This window comes from Sapajus apella, unplaced genomic scaffold (genome assembly GCF_009761245.1).
Source record: "Sapajus apella isolate SASKATOON/1434 unplaced genomic scaffold, GSC_monkey_1.0 scaffold3, whole genome shotgun sequence".
NCBI classification, from domain to species: Eukaryota; Metazoa; Chordata; class Mammalia; order Primates; family Cebidae; genus Sapajus; species Sapajus apella.
In genome coordinates this window covers 57557420-57575229 of record NW_022436943.1, presented here as the reverse complement: position 1 = coordinate 57575229, position 17810 = coordinate 57557420, and the positions used below count along the sequence as shown (strand labels likewise).

Genomic DNA, 17810 nt, shown 5'->3' with positions numbered 1-17810 from the left:
GACCCAGGAAACACAGGAGATGGGTGGTGACTGCCATTAGCAAGCTGCCTTTACAGCTTAGGCTTTGAACTGTGCACAGGATTTATCCTTCCGGGAAAAGAAAACGTGTCTGCTGTCTACTTACAACCAAGAGAAAAACAGGGTGGAGAGGCAGCATTATACCGTCTTCCTCCATGAAAGATGTGTAGCCTGATAGCAGGATGAATCACAGCCTTCCTCACTTCCTGTGCATTCTTTCCTCCTTAAAAGGCTTTCAGTCTCCATTGATGTATGGAATGGCTTCTTCCTGCCTGCGAATACCTCCTGATATTTCCACAAGCTTCTTGCACATAATGCCCCCAGAGCACCCTTATTTTTGTCCTGTATAGATATATATTTCTGGAGTTAGGAATTTATGCTGTTTTTTACAACCCACATTCATTTGTGCCTTTTCTTCCTTCTATATAAATTCAGGATTGTATTTGCCATTTCCCTTTATTTCTGACTTATACAAGTCCACTCTTCACCTAGGGTTGTGAAAGCAAACATGCTTGCTCGTTAACCTTGTAAAACAGTCCTGCCAGTCCCCCGTTTTGAGAATGAAAAGGAGGCTACTGCTTGGTTATATTTAAGCAGTGAGTAAAACCCTAATCACTGGAAAAAATAAGGCTTCTTCCCCAGAGCTTAAACACACACAGGGGAATATTCTCCCTATAAGAATCAATTGCAGTGTTCTTTTTTCATACTCGGTGTTGGGTTCTATTCGGAATTTGGTCTGCAGTCCTCTAATTCTTGCCGTCACATGGAGTCCACGAATTTCTGAGTGGAAGGGACCACACAAGACGGTGGCTGTCTGGGAGGAAATGAATTGTGCCCTTTCCTTTGATCTCAAGGTATGGAAGCATCTGAGGAGCAAGAGGTGAGTTAATCAGAGGGTAATGAGAACAACAGGAGAGGAAGAGGAACTGGAGACCAGATGAGCCATCTAGTTATAGGCGGGGCTGGGCAACAGCAGGGCAGCTCTTCAGTTGCTTGCTATAGCAACTGCCCTCCTAGGAAGCCTCAACCCGACGGACTCGGGACTCCCATCGAATAATGACTACCTTGTAACATTCCTTTTACCCATTTGAAATGAAATTCACAGATTCCTACACGTGCATGACTTAAAAAAAAAAAATCAAAACACTCTAGTGTCCTAACTGAAATAACAAGAAGTAAATGGAAAGTTATTTATACTAAAATAATAAGAAACTGAGTGTTTTCATATTCAGACATGACTATACCAAGATACAGTGGTAGACAGGACAGTGGTGCCCCAGAAATGTTCACGTCCTCATCCCCAGAACCTGCAAATAGGTTTTACTTGGCAAGTGAGAATTAAGGTTGCTAATTAGTTGAATCCAAGATGGGGAGATTATCCTGGATTATGCACATGGGCTCAGTGTGATCACATGTGTCCTTAAATGAGGAAGAGGAAGGCGGTAGAGTCAGAACCAGAGAGAGGACATCGTAAGAAAAACTCCACCAAATGTTGTTGGCTTTGAAGATGGGAGGAAGCCACAAGCCAAGGAATGCAGGAAGTTTCTAGAAACTGGAAAAGCCAAGGAAGTGGATTCTGTCCTAAGGTCTCCAGACGGGAACACAGCCCTTCTGAAATGTTGATTTTAGCTCAGTGAAACCCATTTCAGACTTTTGAACTCTAGAACTGAAAGACGATACATTTATGTGTTTAAAGCTGCTAAATTTCTAGTAATTTGCTAAAGCAACAATAAGAAAATAAAAACCTAACGATGGGGTCATGTGCCTTCTCTTAAGCGTAGTACCTACTCTGGGTGCACCATCCAGGAGCGCAGGCTGAGAGCATGTTGTGACTTGAGGGTGAGGCTGCTAGTGTGAGCAGCATTGCTGTTGCTGGAGAGCTTTCCTAAATAAAATGAAGTACTGCCTTCCCTCGCTGTAAACAACAGTTGTATTTCTAGAACGCAGCACACAGACTCAGTACTCTGTGTTTATACGTAAAACAGTTAGGTTCTAGGTTCAGATCATCATAAATAATGTTGTTGTTATTGTTTATTTTTATCCTTGTGACTAGGAGGAAAATGTGAAAGTCATGGTGAGACACAGAACAGTTCTTGGTTGTGAGGGGCATTCTTACCCACTGTTGCCCATACCTGCAGCTTTCACAAAGATCTCTGCAGGGGACGGAGGGTTCTGCTGCACTGGCTTCAGGCGTGGTGGAGGAGGAGAGCTCCAGGCAGGGGTGAACAGCAAGACTGACAGGAGGCCAAGCCACGGGCTTGCATGCCTTCTCCAGGCCCTCTGAGGGAGACAGGTGAGAGGGCAGCATGGAGGCAGGCCTTGCCTCTCAGACTTCTGAAAGAGGGGGAATTCCTGCTGTTTGGACTTAGGAATGCAGGGAGGGGTAAAGGGTAGACTCTCCTGTTAATTCTGGTGTCTGTCCTGCAGAAGAATCCAGCCCGACGCTCTTGGAGCCACTGTTTGCATGTCGTTGGCAATGGGGAGCTGGTTATGTCAATTCCAGACAGCAGTCCACTGCCTTCTGTAGCCCCTCTGTGAGCCCTGGCCCCCTCCAGAACCAGCAGTACATCTGATGGCCCCTCATGTGACAGCCCCTTGTGTATTTGAAGGCACAGGCATCTTTTGGGCCCTGTCTCTTCTATTCTCTAGACCAGACATCTTCAAGTACCCCAGCCATTTTTTTTTCTAGACTGGTCAGCCTTCTTGGAATGTTGACTGATGCATCTTTAGTCCTCTTCGTGATTGAACCCAGACATAGACTCCAGGGGAAGCCCGAAGCTGACCGCAGTTGGAAGAGATTAGGATGGGACTTTGTCCCTCATTTCAGTAAACTCTAAGCTGCCTTTTACAGCGGCCACGCTCGCCATTCACTCACATTGATCTTGGTGCCACCTCAAACCCGTGGATCTTTTTCACAGGCACTACTCCCAGATTCTGTGTCTCCCATCTGTATTTGTGGCATTAGGTGGTAAACTGAGGCACCGACTTTTATGCTGATCCACATAACTAAGAAGTCACTTAAGGGCTCTTGGGGTCAGACCTAGAGTGAGAAGCAGCTTGGCCTGGCCGGGGTAGTCCTGCGGGGAGGGGAGAACTGGAGCGCTCTGGCCTGCATGTCACGGTGGAGCTGACTGGTCCCGCAGTGCTTTGTACGTGGAGTGTGTGTGAGCTGAATCAGGGCTGATGCCTGCGCCTTTGCTTTGAGAAGATGGGTGGATGGTGGTGCCTGCTACCGAGAAGAGGACAGAGTAGGGAGGAACAATTGGGTGGATGGGAAGTGACTAGTTCCCACTAGTTTGGCTTTGTTAACTTGGAAATGACTATTTGACACTGACATGGATATGTCTAGTAGGAAATATGCTATGCACATTCACATTTCAGTGAAAAGGTTTGGTCTGGACATAAATTTGGGAGTCATCAGGCTGAAGACAATATTTGAAGTCACGAGTTTGGCCGATATGATGGAAGGAGGGGATGTGGAGAGAGAAGAGCCCTCCCAGGGCTGAACACTCGGGCCATATGCCACTTAGGGGTACAGAAGTGGAGATAGATGATGCTGTGGAGATGCCGAGGGAGCAGCCAGGGAGGAGGGAGGACACTTAGGAGGGAGCTATGCTGTGGGGCAAGGGAACAAAGTGGCCCAGGAAAGAAGCAAGGGAGGGCTGGAGGCTGCAGAGGCTGAGCAAGGTGCAGACTGAGCTGTGAGGGTCGGGCCTGGCCAGGGTGGCGGTCACTGGACTCTGGAAGAGGGCAGGCCCATTGAGCATTGGGCTTAAGAGCCTCCTGGAATGGGTTAGGGGGAATGGGTGTGGCAGTAGATAGACCATAGAGGCTGCTCTGCCAGCTCCCACCCTGTGCCTTCTTCTCATGTTCACAGGATGCCAAACTGTCCCTGGCTCCCTGCCTCCAGGCTTTCTGCCTCCTCTTCCCCGCAGCCCCCTCCTACATTCCAGGAGAATGAGCTTGGGTCTCTGATTAGGCGCCTCCTGTCTAATAGAGAGGCACCCATTAATTTTAGAGACAGACTAAATTCCTGTAAGATCCTTCATGATCCGGGTTCTGATGGTCTTTCTAGTCTTTTTTTTCCTCTTTGTTTCATCTCTTCCCCACCGCGACCCCCGACTTGCTCTATGCTCTGGCAATACTGAATTTCATTGGATCTGTCTAGCCGTTTCCTCTGCCTGGTGCTTTCCCCATCTCTTTACACCTCCTCCCCATTCTTTGGACTCCTAGGAATCCCACAGTGTTCAAGACCAGGGTCATCATCTTCAAGAAACCATCCCGGCCACCAGCTGCTTCCCACCCCACCTTCCCCCAACCCTGGCAATCCCGGACACGGCCCCTGTCCTTTTCTCCCCTGGACTGCAGCCTGCTGGGCACAGGAACTGCATCTGGCCTCATGGTTCTGTTTCCAGCCTCTACCAGAGCATCTGACACATGCCAAATTCTCAGTGGACAGAAGAGAGAGCCCAGAAGTTGTCTGAAGAAGTACATATGGGAATTCAGCCTATGAGAGATGTGACACTCCAAAGCAGAGAGTGGGTGGCTTTCAGAGATGGCTTATTCAACAAATGACCCACCTCTTAGTGGTGTCTGAACACAGAGGCTGCCTCTATCTGTCTTGCAAACCAAGTACTGATGTTACGTTCCTAACTCCACCTGAGGAGAGTGACAGCTTTCTAGTCCAGCAGCTCAGCACAGACACCAGCCCTACACATCTGTTCCCTGTGTTAACCTTGTTTTCTATCCATCTTCTGCTTTCCCAGTCACTTCTGGCTCCAGCAAACTTTCCCCAACCTGCCCATCTGCCAACTTCATTAGCATGAAGGCTGCCGAATGCTCAACATAGGGGGCTGTTTACCCATAGGAGGGCCCCATCAAGCAGCACTACGGGCCACTAGGGGCCCCCCGAAGTCAGAACTCCACTCTTCCTTAGAAGTCCCCCTGGAACCTGTGCCTGAGCTGCCCCTCAATGGGGCTTGCTGCATTTCCTCTCTAACTAACACTCTAATTCCTGTGGTCGCTCAATGCGGGGGTCCAAGCCCTGGTGGGGCGTCTTCCCTCCTCTTCAGCTGTGCCTCATCTGGTGGTGATTTGAGCAAGACTTTCACTGTGCGCTCTTCATCCCAGTGACTCATTGGAGAAGCAGCATTCACTGTTCACCATTTGCCAGGAAGGCGAGGGAGAGCACGACACAGGTTGCGCCTCCTTAGTGTGGCATAGTGTGATGGCTGGATCCAGTGGCACTGGTGTGTAGCAGGAGTCAGCACAGTGTTATAAGGGGGCACTGGCTCAGGGAGCCGGGGGGGGCTTCCTGGAGGAGAGGGCATGGACCTGAGTTCTCAAGAACAAGAAGGGATCTTTGGGAAAAGGTGGCAGACCAACACAGTTGGAAGTTCAGAGGCAGAAAGCGTGTGTGTTCAGGAACCAAGATTGAGTGTGGGAGAAGGAGCCAGGCAGGAAGGGCTTTGCCCATCCAACAGGGGAGCTTGGGCTTTGTTTTGAAGGTTGGAGGAAGCCGTGACTGTTACACAGAAGGCTGTGGGCTTCAAATTCCAGAATCACCTGTTATTAGCTGAAGGGCTCACATCAACTTTCTGAGCCACCGCTTCTCAAAGGGATGCACTGGGAATCCCCTCTATGCTGCCTTCCTCACAGGGCTCTGTGAGAATGAGAGGAGGCATGGGATCCACAAACACTCTGTAAGCTTGGAGGGGTTTACCTGTTTGGGCCATTATGAGAAGTGACTGTAAACCAGGGAGCAAGTAGTGTCACAGGCTACAGAAGAGAAAGAAGAAAAGGAAGGGTGAGCAAGGAGAGATTTATTCTACCTGCAGGCGTTTGCTGAGATTTAAAGATGGAGGTACACAAGCATAGTGAGGGCCATGCCCATACCTGTGAACATGCACACGCACTTATCACATGCACATATGTGCACAATATTCATGTATCAACACACCCATAAATCTGCACATAAGCATGGATATCTACATATGCACACCCATATTCCTGCATAGGCATGTGCATGTACATAGCAAACCCTCACCCACGCCCCCCCACCCCTGTGCACACTGCCTGCATCTAGTCTTCAATCGGCTGTTGTCTTCGCCTCACTGCCTCTCCCATGCCTGATCTCATCATGGTGCTCACCACATTCTCTGTGGTGATGATCGTGACAGTGGCTGTGTTCTCCTGGTGGCCTTATGCATTCTGCCTGCTTCCCCTGAAGTGCGGAAGGCCGGGTCGGGGTCTGGGGCTGCCTCCCAGCAGGTTCTGAAAACTGATCCTAAGAACAACAGGCATGCCAACAAGAGAAGAAAGAGGGGCTTCTCTATTTGTTTCCTGAGCCACAGCCACAGGTGCCTTCCCTTTCAGGGACATTAATGATATCTGCGAGAGGGCTGTTCTCCGAGACGTGGTTTAATAAACAGGAACCTGGTTCAATTTATTTACAAATGGATTTGAAACGTGAAGGATGCCCGAAGCAAAATGACCTCCTGGTGGTGGTGGCAGAGATGACGGTGGAGTTTCTTTTTCCTGAAAAACATAAAGGCTGATTCCTGTCCTAAAGAGACCCCCCAGCTGGAATTCCTTAAGCAAAGATGGTTCATCTTCCTCCCAGTGCCTGATGGAGGGCACAGGCTTGCGGGAGGGCACTGGGAATGTGGGCAGCATCTAAAGGCAGCTGCAATGGTGGCAGCTTTGTTCCAAAGGGTTGCAAACCCAATACGAAGTTAACTGATGCCACCCCCCTGTCATTCTGGTGTTTTGTTTTAGGGCCAACAGTTTTATTTTAAATTCCTTTATTCATCACTCAGTTATGTGTTGAGAGCTAAGTTCTAATAATTTGGTAGGTTCCGCGTGGTCTGATGAAACCCTGGAAGTTCCAGCACCCTGTCAGGACTGAACAGGAATGCGCTCCAAGGCCCTCTGTGCAGGCATGGGGGGACTCAAGGACCACGAGGCTCTTTGCACAGTGTTTTGAAAGCTGTGATGTAAATTTGTGTTGTTTATCATGTTCCACCAGCAGTTTAAAAAATTGTTGCTTTAAATACCCAGCTAGTAAGAATATTTCTCCTTTTTCATTGGTGCCTCTGTGGGATTCAGCCATGGGATGCAGCGCTCTGTCCTCTTAATGAGTCTTTGTTTGTCATATTTTGATGTCCTTTGATGTGTCTCGGGGCTGTTTTAGTGTCCTGGGGAGGGATGTTGGTGCAGCCTCTGACACAAAAGGAGCTATGTTAGGGGATTGGGTTTCAGAGGCTGTGGGCCAGGTTATACGCTAAGGTCAAGTGTCCCCATGGGCCACTGCCTTTCCCATGACCTTCCTGTTTGGCAAGACACCTCCCTCTCAGTGTCAAGGATTCCAGAAAACGTATGTCAGGCGGGTAGGGGTTGTCCTTCCTGCTTCAGCCAGCTTCTGGGTGTTTCTGAGACTGTGTTTCCCAGGCAGAGGGTAATTTGACAGAGGAGTCGAGCAGTGCCTTCTCATTAGAGAGGAAAGAGAGATATGAAAAAAGTCAGGGTCAAATGCAGGAGACCAGTGGGAGAATCAGAAAGATCATGTGGACCCTGACACTGCAGCCTCCGGCTTGGCCAAGCCCAGAGCTGTGCACAGTGACCTGGCTGCTGTGGCCAGCAGGCTCAAAGGTCTACAGAGCAGGGCCGCAGCCTGCATGTAACTCCTCAGGACCCAGTGGGTGGCAGAGGCCCCCAGGGCAGCTTGTCAGCCTCCCCTGGGTCCCCCTCTCCTCTAAATCTGGGACACTAAGACTTCTTAGGGCACTGTGAAGACTGAGTACCTAATACATGTAAACTGCTTCACACAGCACCTGACCCCCAACAAACACTTCTTATTCCAGAGTGTAATCTCACAGCCTTAGATCTGTCCTCATGTGACTCCATCATCATCATCATCATCATCATCTTGTGTTTACCGCTTTCTTTGTTCATTCAGTAATTCCAGGGAGGGTCCCAGCTGCTCTGGAAGCTGAGGTGGGAGGAACTCTTGAGTCCAGGAGTTTGAGGCTGCAGTGAGCTGTGATTGCATCACTGTACTCCAGCCTGGGTGACAGGGTGACACCGTGTCTCAAAATAATTATTACTGCTGTTATACACAGCACTGTTACTCCAGGGAAAGCCTACTTGCTGTTCGCCCCTGCCTGGGTGCCATGCTGGACATCCTGGCTGTGTTCTCCCGGAACCAAAGTGTTTTGTGGCTTAATGTGAAGTTGCCTGGTACAGGCCGGGAGCTTTGCAGACCAGAGCTCGAAAATCTGCTCTACTTCCAGCAGCGTGACACTCGGCAGTTTACTTTCTCTGAGCCTTGACTTCTCTTCCATAGAATAAGGTGATTGGACCTTTGAGACTTTCAGAGCCAAAGCGACTCTCCTCCATAGAGATACACCATCTTCCCTACTTTCAGATCATCGAAGGGGCTCCTACCAGACAGAGTTTGAACCAAGGGCAGACAACAGCTGGCCCTGGAGTCTGTGGCTGCTCCAGACGGTTTTCTTGGTCATCACCTCCAGGTTCTACACCTGGGAAGGTCCAGAGCTATAGGTCGGTGCAAAAATCACAATTACTGGCCGGGTGCGGTGGTTCACACTTGTAATTCCAGAACTTTGGGAGGCAAGGTGGGCGGATCATCTGAGTTCAGGAGTTTAAGACCAGCCTGACCAATATGGAGAAACCCCGTCTCTACTAAAAATAACAAAAATTAGCCAGGCGTGGTGGTGCACACCTGTAATCCCAGCTACTCAGGAGGCTGAGGCAGGAGAATCGCTTAAATGTGGGAGGCGGAGTTTGCAGTGAGCTGAGATCACGCTATTGCATTCCAGCCTGGGCAACAAGAGCAAAATTGCATCTCAAAAACAAACAAAAACTGCATTTACTTTTGTACCAGCCTAAATCACCAACACCTACCTACTATGTGCCTGCCAAGACTGTGGCACTGGGCTGGACAAGGAGGAGCCAGCACTGTGCTTGCTTCGGGAGAGATCTGTGCAGAGATGGGAGGTAAAAGCCCTGTGCACTGGCCCCTCAGGCCACCCTGGGAGCACTGTGGAAGCAATGCAGGACCCACATTCCTTAAAGAGAGTTTCCTGAGCTGGAGGAACTTCTGGGATTTTCTTATGTGTTGGCGGGAGAAAGCTTAAGCTTCGAGGAATGGGTTTTTACAAAGAAAGTGAGGAGAGGAGCTAGAGGAGCCGGAGAAGGCAGAACAGGCAGAGGGGCAGAAGAAAAGCAAGACAGCTAGGCAGTCAGAGCCACAGCCGCTGCCTGGCACACAGCGGAGTCTCTGTCGGCATTTGCTGGATAAATGGATGATGACGGGTTAAGGCCAAGGAAGACATGGGGTCTCCAGGGAAAGCTGCCCTTTGGCATGAAGAGAGCCCAGCAACGTACCGGTCCTGACAGTGATCCCGTCCAGACACCCGAACACTGGAGGCAGCAGAACAGCAGAATGCAGTGCCTGATTCCGTGAACAGTCTGTGCGTCCCAGGGGTTAAGTGTTTCTATTAAGCCATCTATGCTGCTAATAATTCATCTCATAGATGTGTTAGATACAGCAATTGGGGAAAATGGAGTACCCATCTCAGGGGATAATGACACCGTGAAAGCCATATTATTTCTGTTGTGGAGAACAATTTTAAGCCTGTGCTAATAGATTAAGCTACTAGAGTGATCATTTTGAACAAAGAGTGGTTGAGAGTTCTACAGCCAGCCTGAGACTAATCAGGAGGAGAAAAGAGTGATAATTTAATCATACCAGCCAGACTAAGTTCGAGCTTTTGCTACTTTCTGGCTATTTGACTTGAGTTACCAGGCCAGTAGGAGCTTCAGTGTCCCCATTTATAGAATGGGGACACAAATGCCCACGCATGAGACATTGCGTGTAAAGGATAGGGACAAGGCGTGGGAGAGTGTTCAGTAAACTACAAGTGGCTGGGTGGATACTGGGTGCTGTGGGAGCAAGGAAGGAGGTGCCTTGTTTGTAAAAACTGTATAGAAGCAAACAGTATGATCATATACCACAAAATGCACAAAGGGAGTGTACTCTTTGCAGAAAGCCTTATGAACCCCTTCTGTAAAGCATCTTCTCTACATATTAGCTTTTTGTGATGTGGACATCTGTGTGGGCAGCGTCTGCAGGGCCAGCAGAGCCACTCATGAACACTCAAGAGAGTGTAAAGGAGGCCCAACGGCAGGCTGCGGGCGACCTTCAGGAACCCTGCATGTCTCAGAGGCTCAGTAACACGACAGGGCAGCAGCATGCGTCTGTGCACACCAGGAAGCCTGCTCTTTGCAGGACTTGTGAAATACACATTGCCATTGCCGCCATCACTTTTTCTGGTGAATTAAGCCCAAAGGATGATGTTGGGAAACTTTTTTTGTACTCTGTTAATTAGCAGTGGGTGAATTTCGTGGTGATTCTGTTGGACAAATCCTGGAGGCTGGAAAATGAAAAAACAAAATATGGGAGAAAGGTTATCTTTACATAGATTGAATGGTTAGAAAAGATATTACAGGCAAGTAAATGTAAATACTTAGAGGGATAATGAGAGAAGCCTACTTCTCAGAAAGTCTTCTCATGTTAGGCAAGTTTTGATTCATAAATGTCAGATTGGATGACACAGGGCCCTTCTTTGAAAACTTCTAATGCCTTCCTTTGTAAAATGAAGTCTCAGTCTCTCAGCTGATGATCAAGGCTTTTCAAGATCCACCTGCAAACTTCATTTCAGGCCTCACCTGCCGCTTCTCCCCCAAATGCCTTCTCTCCTGTGACTTTTGCGCAGCCCTATTCAGACATTGTTTGACAGACACCCCTGAGTTTGCTTCCCACTTGGAGATGGAGGTGTGATCTGGAGTTCAGGACTGGTGGCTGCAGCCTGGCTCAGCCGGGACTGAAAGTGCCCAGGGGTCCAGAGAAGAAGTCAAGGTGGGAGACCCAGGAATCCTCCAGGCTTTGTTGTGGGCAGAAAGAGAAGAGCAGTGAGCGACCCTGCAGTCTGGCACAGAGACCAGTGCTGGCAAGCTCAAAGGTGGAAGCAGTGAAGAGGGCATCTCATGCCAAATGGAAGAGATCACTCGAAGGGTGAAGACGGGACTCTGCCCAGTGGGTTTGGTGACAAGGAGGTGGCCAGTGGCCTTGGCGGGTCTGTAGGGCACGCACCTGTTCTTTGCTCACTCTCTTCTCCCTGTGGTGCCTTTTCCCACCACAGACCCTCTGTGGCCAATGCCACTGTCCAAGAAGCAGTCCTCAGGTGCTGCAGAGTTATTAGCACATTGTGTACCTTCAGGTCAGGTACACTGGCCTCCTCTGTGATGTCAGGCCAGCTGGGGACCTCCTGCTTCCTCCTGGGGCTGGTCCTGAGAACTTGGAATGTGTCCCCTGTGCTGCCAGGGGACAGGAAGCTACAGCCTCTGCTCCTGAAAAGCCTGTCCCTGGCGTGGTTCTCCTTGTCCTTGGCAGTGATTTCAGCCACTGTCAGGACTTGGACATTGTGGGGTTAGAGTTTTTAAAGGGTGGAAGTTTTCAGCTAGTGGAAAATTTCTGTCAGTGAAGGAGTCACTGTCCTCTTTAGGCTTAGCTTCGGTGACAGTATGTCCACATGATGGTGCCATGACCCAGAGCCTGCGTTACAGCTCATGGATGGGTTGGCCTCTCTGTATTGTGTGTGGTCTGTTTACCGGAGTGTGGAGGGCTTGTTTGCACATGTGAGGCCCTGGGGACCTGGGCGTCAACCATCCCCATCCCCCCCACCCTTCCTTGTGTCGCATTTACTGACAGGTAAAAGGAGAAAAGATTAGCTGTGCATTCCCTCCCCTTTCCCCAATTTTCTATCAGGTTCTCTCTTGCAAAGTGAAATAAATCAATATTTACTTCTAAAATCCTGGTTCATGGTATGTTTTCCCAGTTAAATGAAATTGAAACAAATAGGAAAAGAACTAAAAACAGGTCTCAGTTCACTCTAAAACAGCAAATCAGTCTAAATGTACTGACAGTTTCCACTCAGAATAGCTCTCCAGCTCTGGGGGAATTCTATCAGTCCAAATCAAAAGTTCTTTCCAATCCATAATGTTGGAACCTCTGGAGCCCACCCCGGAGGAACCTTTTCCATTTTTCTCTCGGAATTAAACATGCCCCACCTGTTGACACAGCCCTTCTCACTCACAGAGACTGGAATAATCACAGGTTCAGGATGAGACCTTCCAAGTCAGTTGGACCCTCCCCAGAGAGAGCAGAGTCAGAAGAGGCAGGGAGTAGGAGGCCACCCAATGCCAATTGCAGGCCAGGAAAGGACCCAGACATGTTGCGAGTGGGACTTCATGGAGGCTGTCCAAGCCGACTTGCCATCCCTACACCTCCTGGGAGTCATTGCTCTCCAGTCTGCCTGGACCCCATCCCCATGCCTCCCCTAGGACCTCAACACCTGCACAGGCCACCCCTGCAGGAGCCCAGCTACTCCACAGCACAATCATTCACTGTGCCCTGTGCCTGCCTCCTGAGACTCAGCTTCCTCAGAGGACTGTGGTTTTCTTAGCATCTGGCGCCTAGTGGATCATCAGTCAGCAAGTACTGAGCACGTGCTGAGTGCCAGGCATTAAGCTTGGCTCTGGGGAAACAGCTGTGAGCAGGCAGACATGGTCCTGCCCTTGTGGAGCTTGCCATCTACTGGTACCTGGTAGGGTGACAAAGCTTCTGTGGAGTGAAAGAATGAATGCTTGACATGCTAGAATACCTTCCAGGCAGCAGCAAGTATTTTAAAAAGTGTGGTTGAGGCCAGGAGCAGTGGCCGATGTCTGTAATCCCAGTACTTTGGAAGGCCGAGGTGGGTGGATCACTTGAGCTCAGAAGTTTGAGCAGCCTAGGCAATGTGGAAAAATCCTGTCTCTACCAAAAATACAAAAATTAATTAGGTGTGGTGGCACACACCTATAGTACCAGCAACTTGGGAGACTGAGGCAGGAGGATGGCTTGAGCCCAGGAGACGGAGGTTGCAATCAGCTGAGATCACACTACTGCACTCCAGCCTGGGCAAGAGAGCCTGTCTCAAAAAAAAAAAAAAAGTGGTTGAATGTATGAGTGAAGGGATTGAAAGGTCAGTGCTGTTATTGAGCACCCACTTTGCATATAAAATCTCCTTCCATTCTCCCAGGAATCCTCTGAAGAACACATTTTGGTCCATTTTGCAGATGTGTAAACTGAAGGTTGTGGGGAAGTGTCTTGCCCAGGCCTCAGAGCTTAAAAATGGTGGAACTGATGCCCCAAGCCCAGTAAGTGCAGGACAAAGCTTTCCTTCCTGCCATTCAGACTCACCTGGAAATGAAGGGGTGTTCCTGGCACCTCTCTGTAATCTGAAGACTCTCTTATCCCCCAGCTGGACAGTTCCAGGCCCTTTGCTTTCTTCTCGTGTTAGTTTCTAGCCGTTCATTGTTTTTACTGCTCTAAGGTCTCAACTTCATATCTTTTGTTTCTCAAGATCAAAGACAGTTATTATTTACAAACAGCCCGGAGCTGGCAGCATTGGGGATGTGGGGCATTAGCGCCAGCTGGCATTTGGTCTTGCCTGGAGCCTGGCAGCTTGGAGCTTCAGAGAAAGGCCTGGCCATAGAATCCATGAGGTCCTGTTCCCTGGCGGACACCCAGAAGACTCTCCTGTCCAGCCCTGTGGCAGTGAGTTTCCACCAGCAGGCCTTCCCCAAATAGTTGAGGCATTAGTGTCGATGGACGGATGACACCTGGGGAAAATCAGGCCTGCTGGACATCTGCTCCTTCCTAGTATGATACAGATCTTCACACAGAGGCGAGCTTCCTGAGTGTGGGAAGGCAGAGAGCCCTGGATGGACCTAGTGCCTTTATCACTGACAGATGGACCAGCTATAAACTTCCAGGAGCACCCCACAACCCCTGACACTTGCATAAATAACCCCCACAATGCTTTCCAACCCTCATACTCTAGGTAACCACGCACCTGCTGGAAGCCCCGGGAAGCAGCATGGCATCCAGAAACATTTGCCACAGTTGGGGGCAGGTTGCCCTACATTGCTGAGCCTTGCTCTGTTCACCTGTAAAATGGGCATGAGAGCAAGCACAGCCTCGTAGAGAGGATCCGTGGAAAGTGGACAGCCTCCTGCAGTGCGCTGGCTGCTCCTAAGCTGTAGTTTGTTACTTTGGACCTGGAAGTGGGCCCTGAGTGACCTTTCTCCTGCCCTCCTCCCACAGGTCACCGAGGAGGAGCCCAGCTCCAACCACACGGTCATGATCCAGGAGACCGTCCAGCAAGCGTCCGTGGAGCTGGCCGAGCAGCACCACCTGGTGGTGTCCTCCGACGAGGTGGAGGGCATTGAGACGGTGACTGTCTACACACAGGGCGGGGAGGCCTCGGAGTTCATCGTCTACGTGCAGGAGGCCATGCGGCCAGGGGAGGAGCAGGCTTTGGAGCAGCCGGCCCAGGAACTCTAGACATGTGGCATCGGACGGCCACAGCGTGGGGCTGCCAGGCTCTGCAGGCACCTAGGGTGGGGAGGCCGCCCTGCCTGCCCAGCCCACAGAATGGTGCTCTCCTTTGCCCTCCCTGCCAGGCAGCCTGATGGGACTCTCCTCATCCAACTTGGGGTAGGCAAGGCAGTCAGCATCACCAGCAACGTCACAGGACCCTGTCCCCAGCATAGACACCCCCTAACACTCATCATCTGCTTCCCAAAAGACGTTAGCACCAGCCCCCCACACATGTGCACACCTTCAGCCCTTGCTTCAGGATTCAGAGACTCCCACCCCGCTCAGCATCTTCCCTGCATCACAGTCCCAGCTCCTTGACCCTCATCTAGGTGCCAAATGTTCATCTGCGGCCGCTTTGCAGTCGGGTGAGAGGGAGACAGCCATGACCCAGAAAGCAACCTTATGGTTTTCGAATCACTGCTGGGGGGATGGGGGTAGGGGAATTGTCCTGGCTTTGTCTACAAAGTCCCACTTCCCTGAACATCGAGGGCTCTTGGTATCAAGTGAAGTAAATTCACCCCGTCACAGGGCCTCGTCCTACCATCCTGGAATTGTTGCGCTTTTAAAATAAATGCACTAGTTCACTGTTCACCTCCCATTCTAAGGAGGTGAGGTGGATGGATATAAACATTTCCCGTCTGAGTGCTTTGCTTCCCTCAGTAAGGCTGGATGGCTTAAATATCCCCTTCCCAGTTTGAAATCTTGGATTTGGGGCCCACTCAGAAGGACCCTCATCCAAACCCAGGCCCTTAAAATGCAGACGATGATGCTCTTTCCTCTGCATTTAGGTTTATTTTTGAAACTTTTGGAGGTTAGTGACCTCACCATCCATTTCCTGGCACCCAGCATTTGGTTTGCTGCCAGCCGAGAAGTGGCAGTGTCTTCTCCACTGCGTATTTGGAAGGAGCAATACGCTGACCATCAGAAGCTTCCTCGCACAGGGCTATTTGACCAAGGTTTCTAGCCTGGTAGCTCGACATTTGCAGCTCCTGCTCTGTGCACAGCATTGTGGGGATATTGAGTTGAGTCCCACTACACCCAGCCCAGCCCTGGGGTGTCTTGACATCCTCACCAACATCTGACACCCTGAGGTCAAGATTTATTTCCTCTGAGAGCCCTTTCTTGCAATGAAATCTGATGCAGGCATAGAAGCAAGTAAAAGAATAGCCGACCTGTTGAAGAGGGCAGAATTCACTTTCTCTCTGTTACCAGCCCTCTCACCTCACCCCGGCAGGGCCTGAGGTCACCTCCCAGGAGAAGCTTGAAAGCTGCTGCTTTGATTCAAGTAGGAAAGTGACTCCTTGCCTTAAGCAAGGAAGAGGGAGAACCTGCTGGCTTGGGGTGAGCTAGGGAAAGCTTCGCCGGTGGAGGGCCTGGGAACCCAGATGGGCTTTGCACATCAGAGATTGGTGTGGGAGGGAGTGGGAAGGGAATTCCAAAGAAGAGTCACAGTGAGCCCTGGGGTGGGCAGATGGGAGATGGACCTGAGCCATGGGCATTTGTGTTTTTCTGGGGGCAACTCTAAAGCAAAGGGCAGAAAGATCAGTCGAGGCCAGATCCTAGAAGAGCAGGGATTCGAAATGGTGGATGTGGATTTTACTCTGTAAACTCTGGGGGAGGCAGTGGCCTTTGATAGAGGAAGGGAAGTGTGAGGAGGTTAGGGTGGTTCTCTAGAAGGAGACATCTTGCTCATGCATCAGTGCGGTCTGCATTGAGATGGGTCAGTGCCGGGTCACAGGCTGAGGACCTGAGCTCAAACCCTGCTGTCACTTCTTATCCACATGCCCTTGCCATGCCATCAGACCTCTCAGCCTTAGCTTGCCCATCTCTGAAATGGGTCTGACTCCTGATGATTAAGAGGATTAAATGAGTGAAGGTGCTGAAGCTTTTAGCAGAGTCCTGGCCCACACTCTGGAAATGTCACAGATTGCTTGTATTTCTGGCATGGGGGTCTTAAGCAAGAGTATCCCTCAGACTCCTCCCTTAAGGGCATAAGGTAGTGAGAAGGGGCAGACATGCAGGTGGTCTGGGAGGACTCCCTGAGTGTGCTCTGTGCTCTGTGCAGCCTGAGTGCGGAGCCTGCCCTGCCTGGACACAGACCCTGTGTCCTCACCTTCCCCTCCCACCCCCTTGGATTACGAGGAAAAGCTGGAAGCTGAGGCATTCCTAGTGGTCCTGGCTGGCCAGGCCTGGCCGGTGTGTGGGTAGGGCAGGCAGGAGGGCTGGTTCTCCACAGTTCTTTCCTAGGGAGCTGATGCTGGGCTCAGGGGGGAAGTTTCTCAGCCAGTGGTTGGTTCATGTGACTGTGAGATGGAGCTTCTCATGCTCCCAACCCCCTTGGCTGTTGTTCTCAGGTACTTTTTGACCCCTGGTGTTTTTTTGTGTCCGGTAAGGTGAAAGCAGGTGCTGAAAGGCTGAATTCTCTACCCTCTGTTTTAGAATGTGTGTTAAGTACCTATTGTGTGCCAGATACCATTCGAGGCTCTTTCATGAGCAGCTTCCTATTCAGACTTCCTGTCCACCTGTATCTTCATAAGACTGAACACTGGCTCTTCTAGAGAGCTTAATCTACGCAGGGAGTATGGGTGTTCTCATCACAGGGACCCAGTGAGCTTAGTGCTATTGTTAGAATTTTATTGATGGGAACTCTTAGCACCAGGAGTTTAAGTAACTTGCTCGAGGTCACACGGGAAGTGGCAGAACCAGGAATTGAGCCCAAGCAGTATCTGCACTCATAACCAACGTGCCTCCTGCCAGCCCTTCTCTTGCTTTTACAGCTGAGAAGATGGAGGCTCAGTAAGTAACCCGTGTTGGGGGACACTTGAGGCTAGAAAGTGAAGCATCTGGGACTTGAACACAGGCATGACATTCTTGTTCCTGCAGGCACTTCTCACCCTCTCTGTGCTGTGCTGCCTCCCTGTCTATCAGCCCTGACGCCAGGAAGGCAGCGCGGGCCCAAGATATGGAGGACAGAGGTGAGATGCCAGGTCGGCTACAGGGAGCCGAAGCCCAAGGCCACATGGTCGAGTGTGAGCAGAAGTCTAAGAGTCCCAGGGCTGGCCCAAGGTCAGAGACAAGGTGGAGGCAGGAGACGGGGAGCAGTCAGGAGTGCTCTGTAACACTTGGGCTGGGGAGGAGGTCGAGGCAGCATTCAGCTGGTGCCCTGGAAGAGCCCTGGTGCTTCCCACAGATGCACCTTCACAGATGACACCCATCTCACACGTGGATGGGCTTTGCCTCTGTCATGTGACTGGCCTCCAGGCTCTCATTTACTGAGGAAGGGGAA

The 17810-nt window shown here is 50.5% G+C and overlaps 1 protein-coding gene across 4 annotated transcripts in view; it reads left to right on the top strand.

The window, feature by feature from the left end:
- ZFAT (zinc finger and AT-hook domain containing) overlaps positions 1-15166 on the top strand; it is a 220908-nt gene extending 205742 nt beyond the window's left edge. For 3 of the 4 annotated variants that reach the window (XM_032254175.1, XM_032254165.1, XM_032254180.1), the window contains one exon: positions 14249-15166. In XM_032254175.1, coding sequence (XP_032110066.1) covers positions 14249-14488 — 240 coding nt within the window. In that variant the 3' untranslated portion in view covers positions 14489-15166. The remainder of the gene's footprint in view (positions 1-14248) is intronic. The other variant, XM_032254198.1, reaches the window with a different exon arrangement.
- The last annotated feature ends 2644 nt before the right edge of the window (positions 15167-17810 follow it).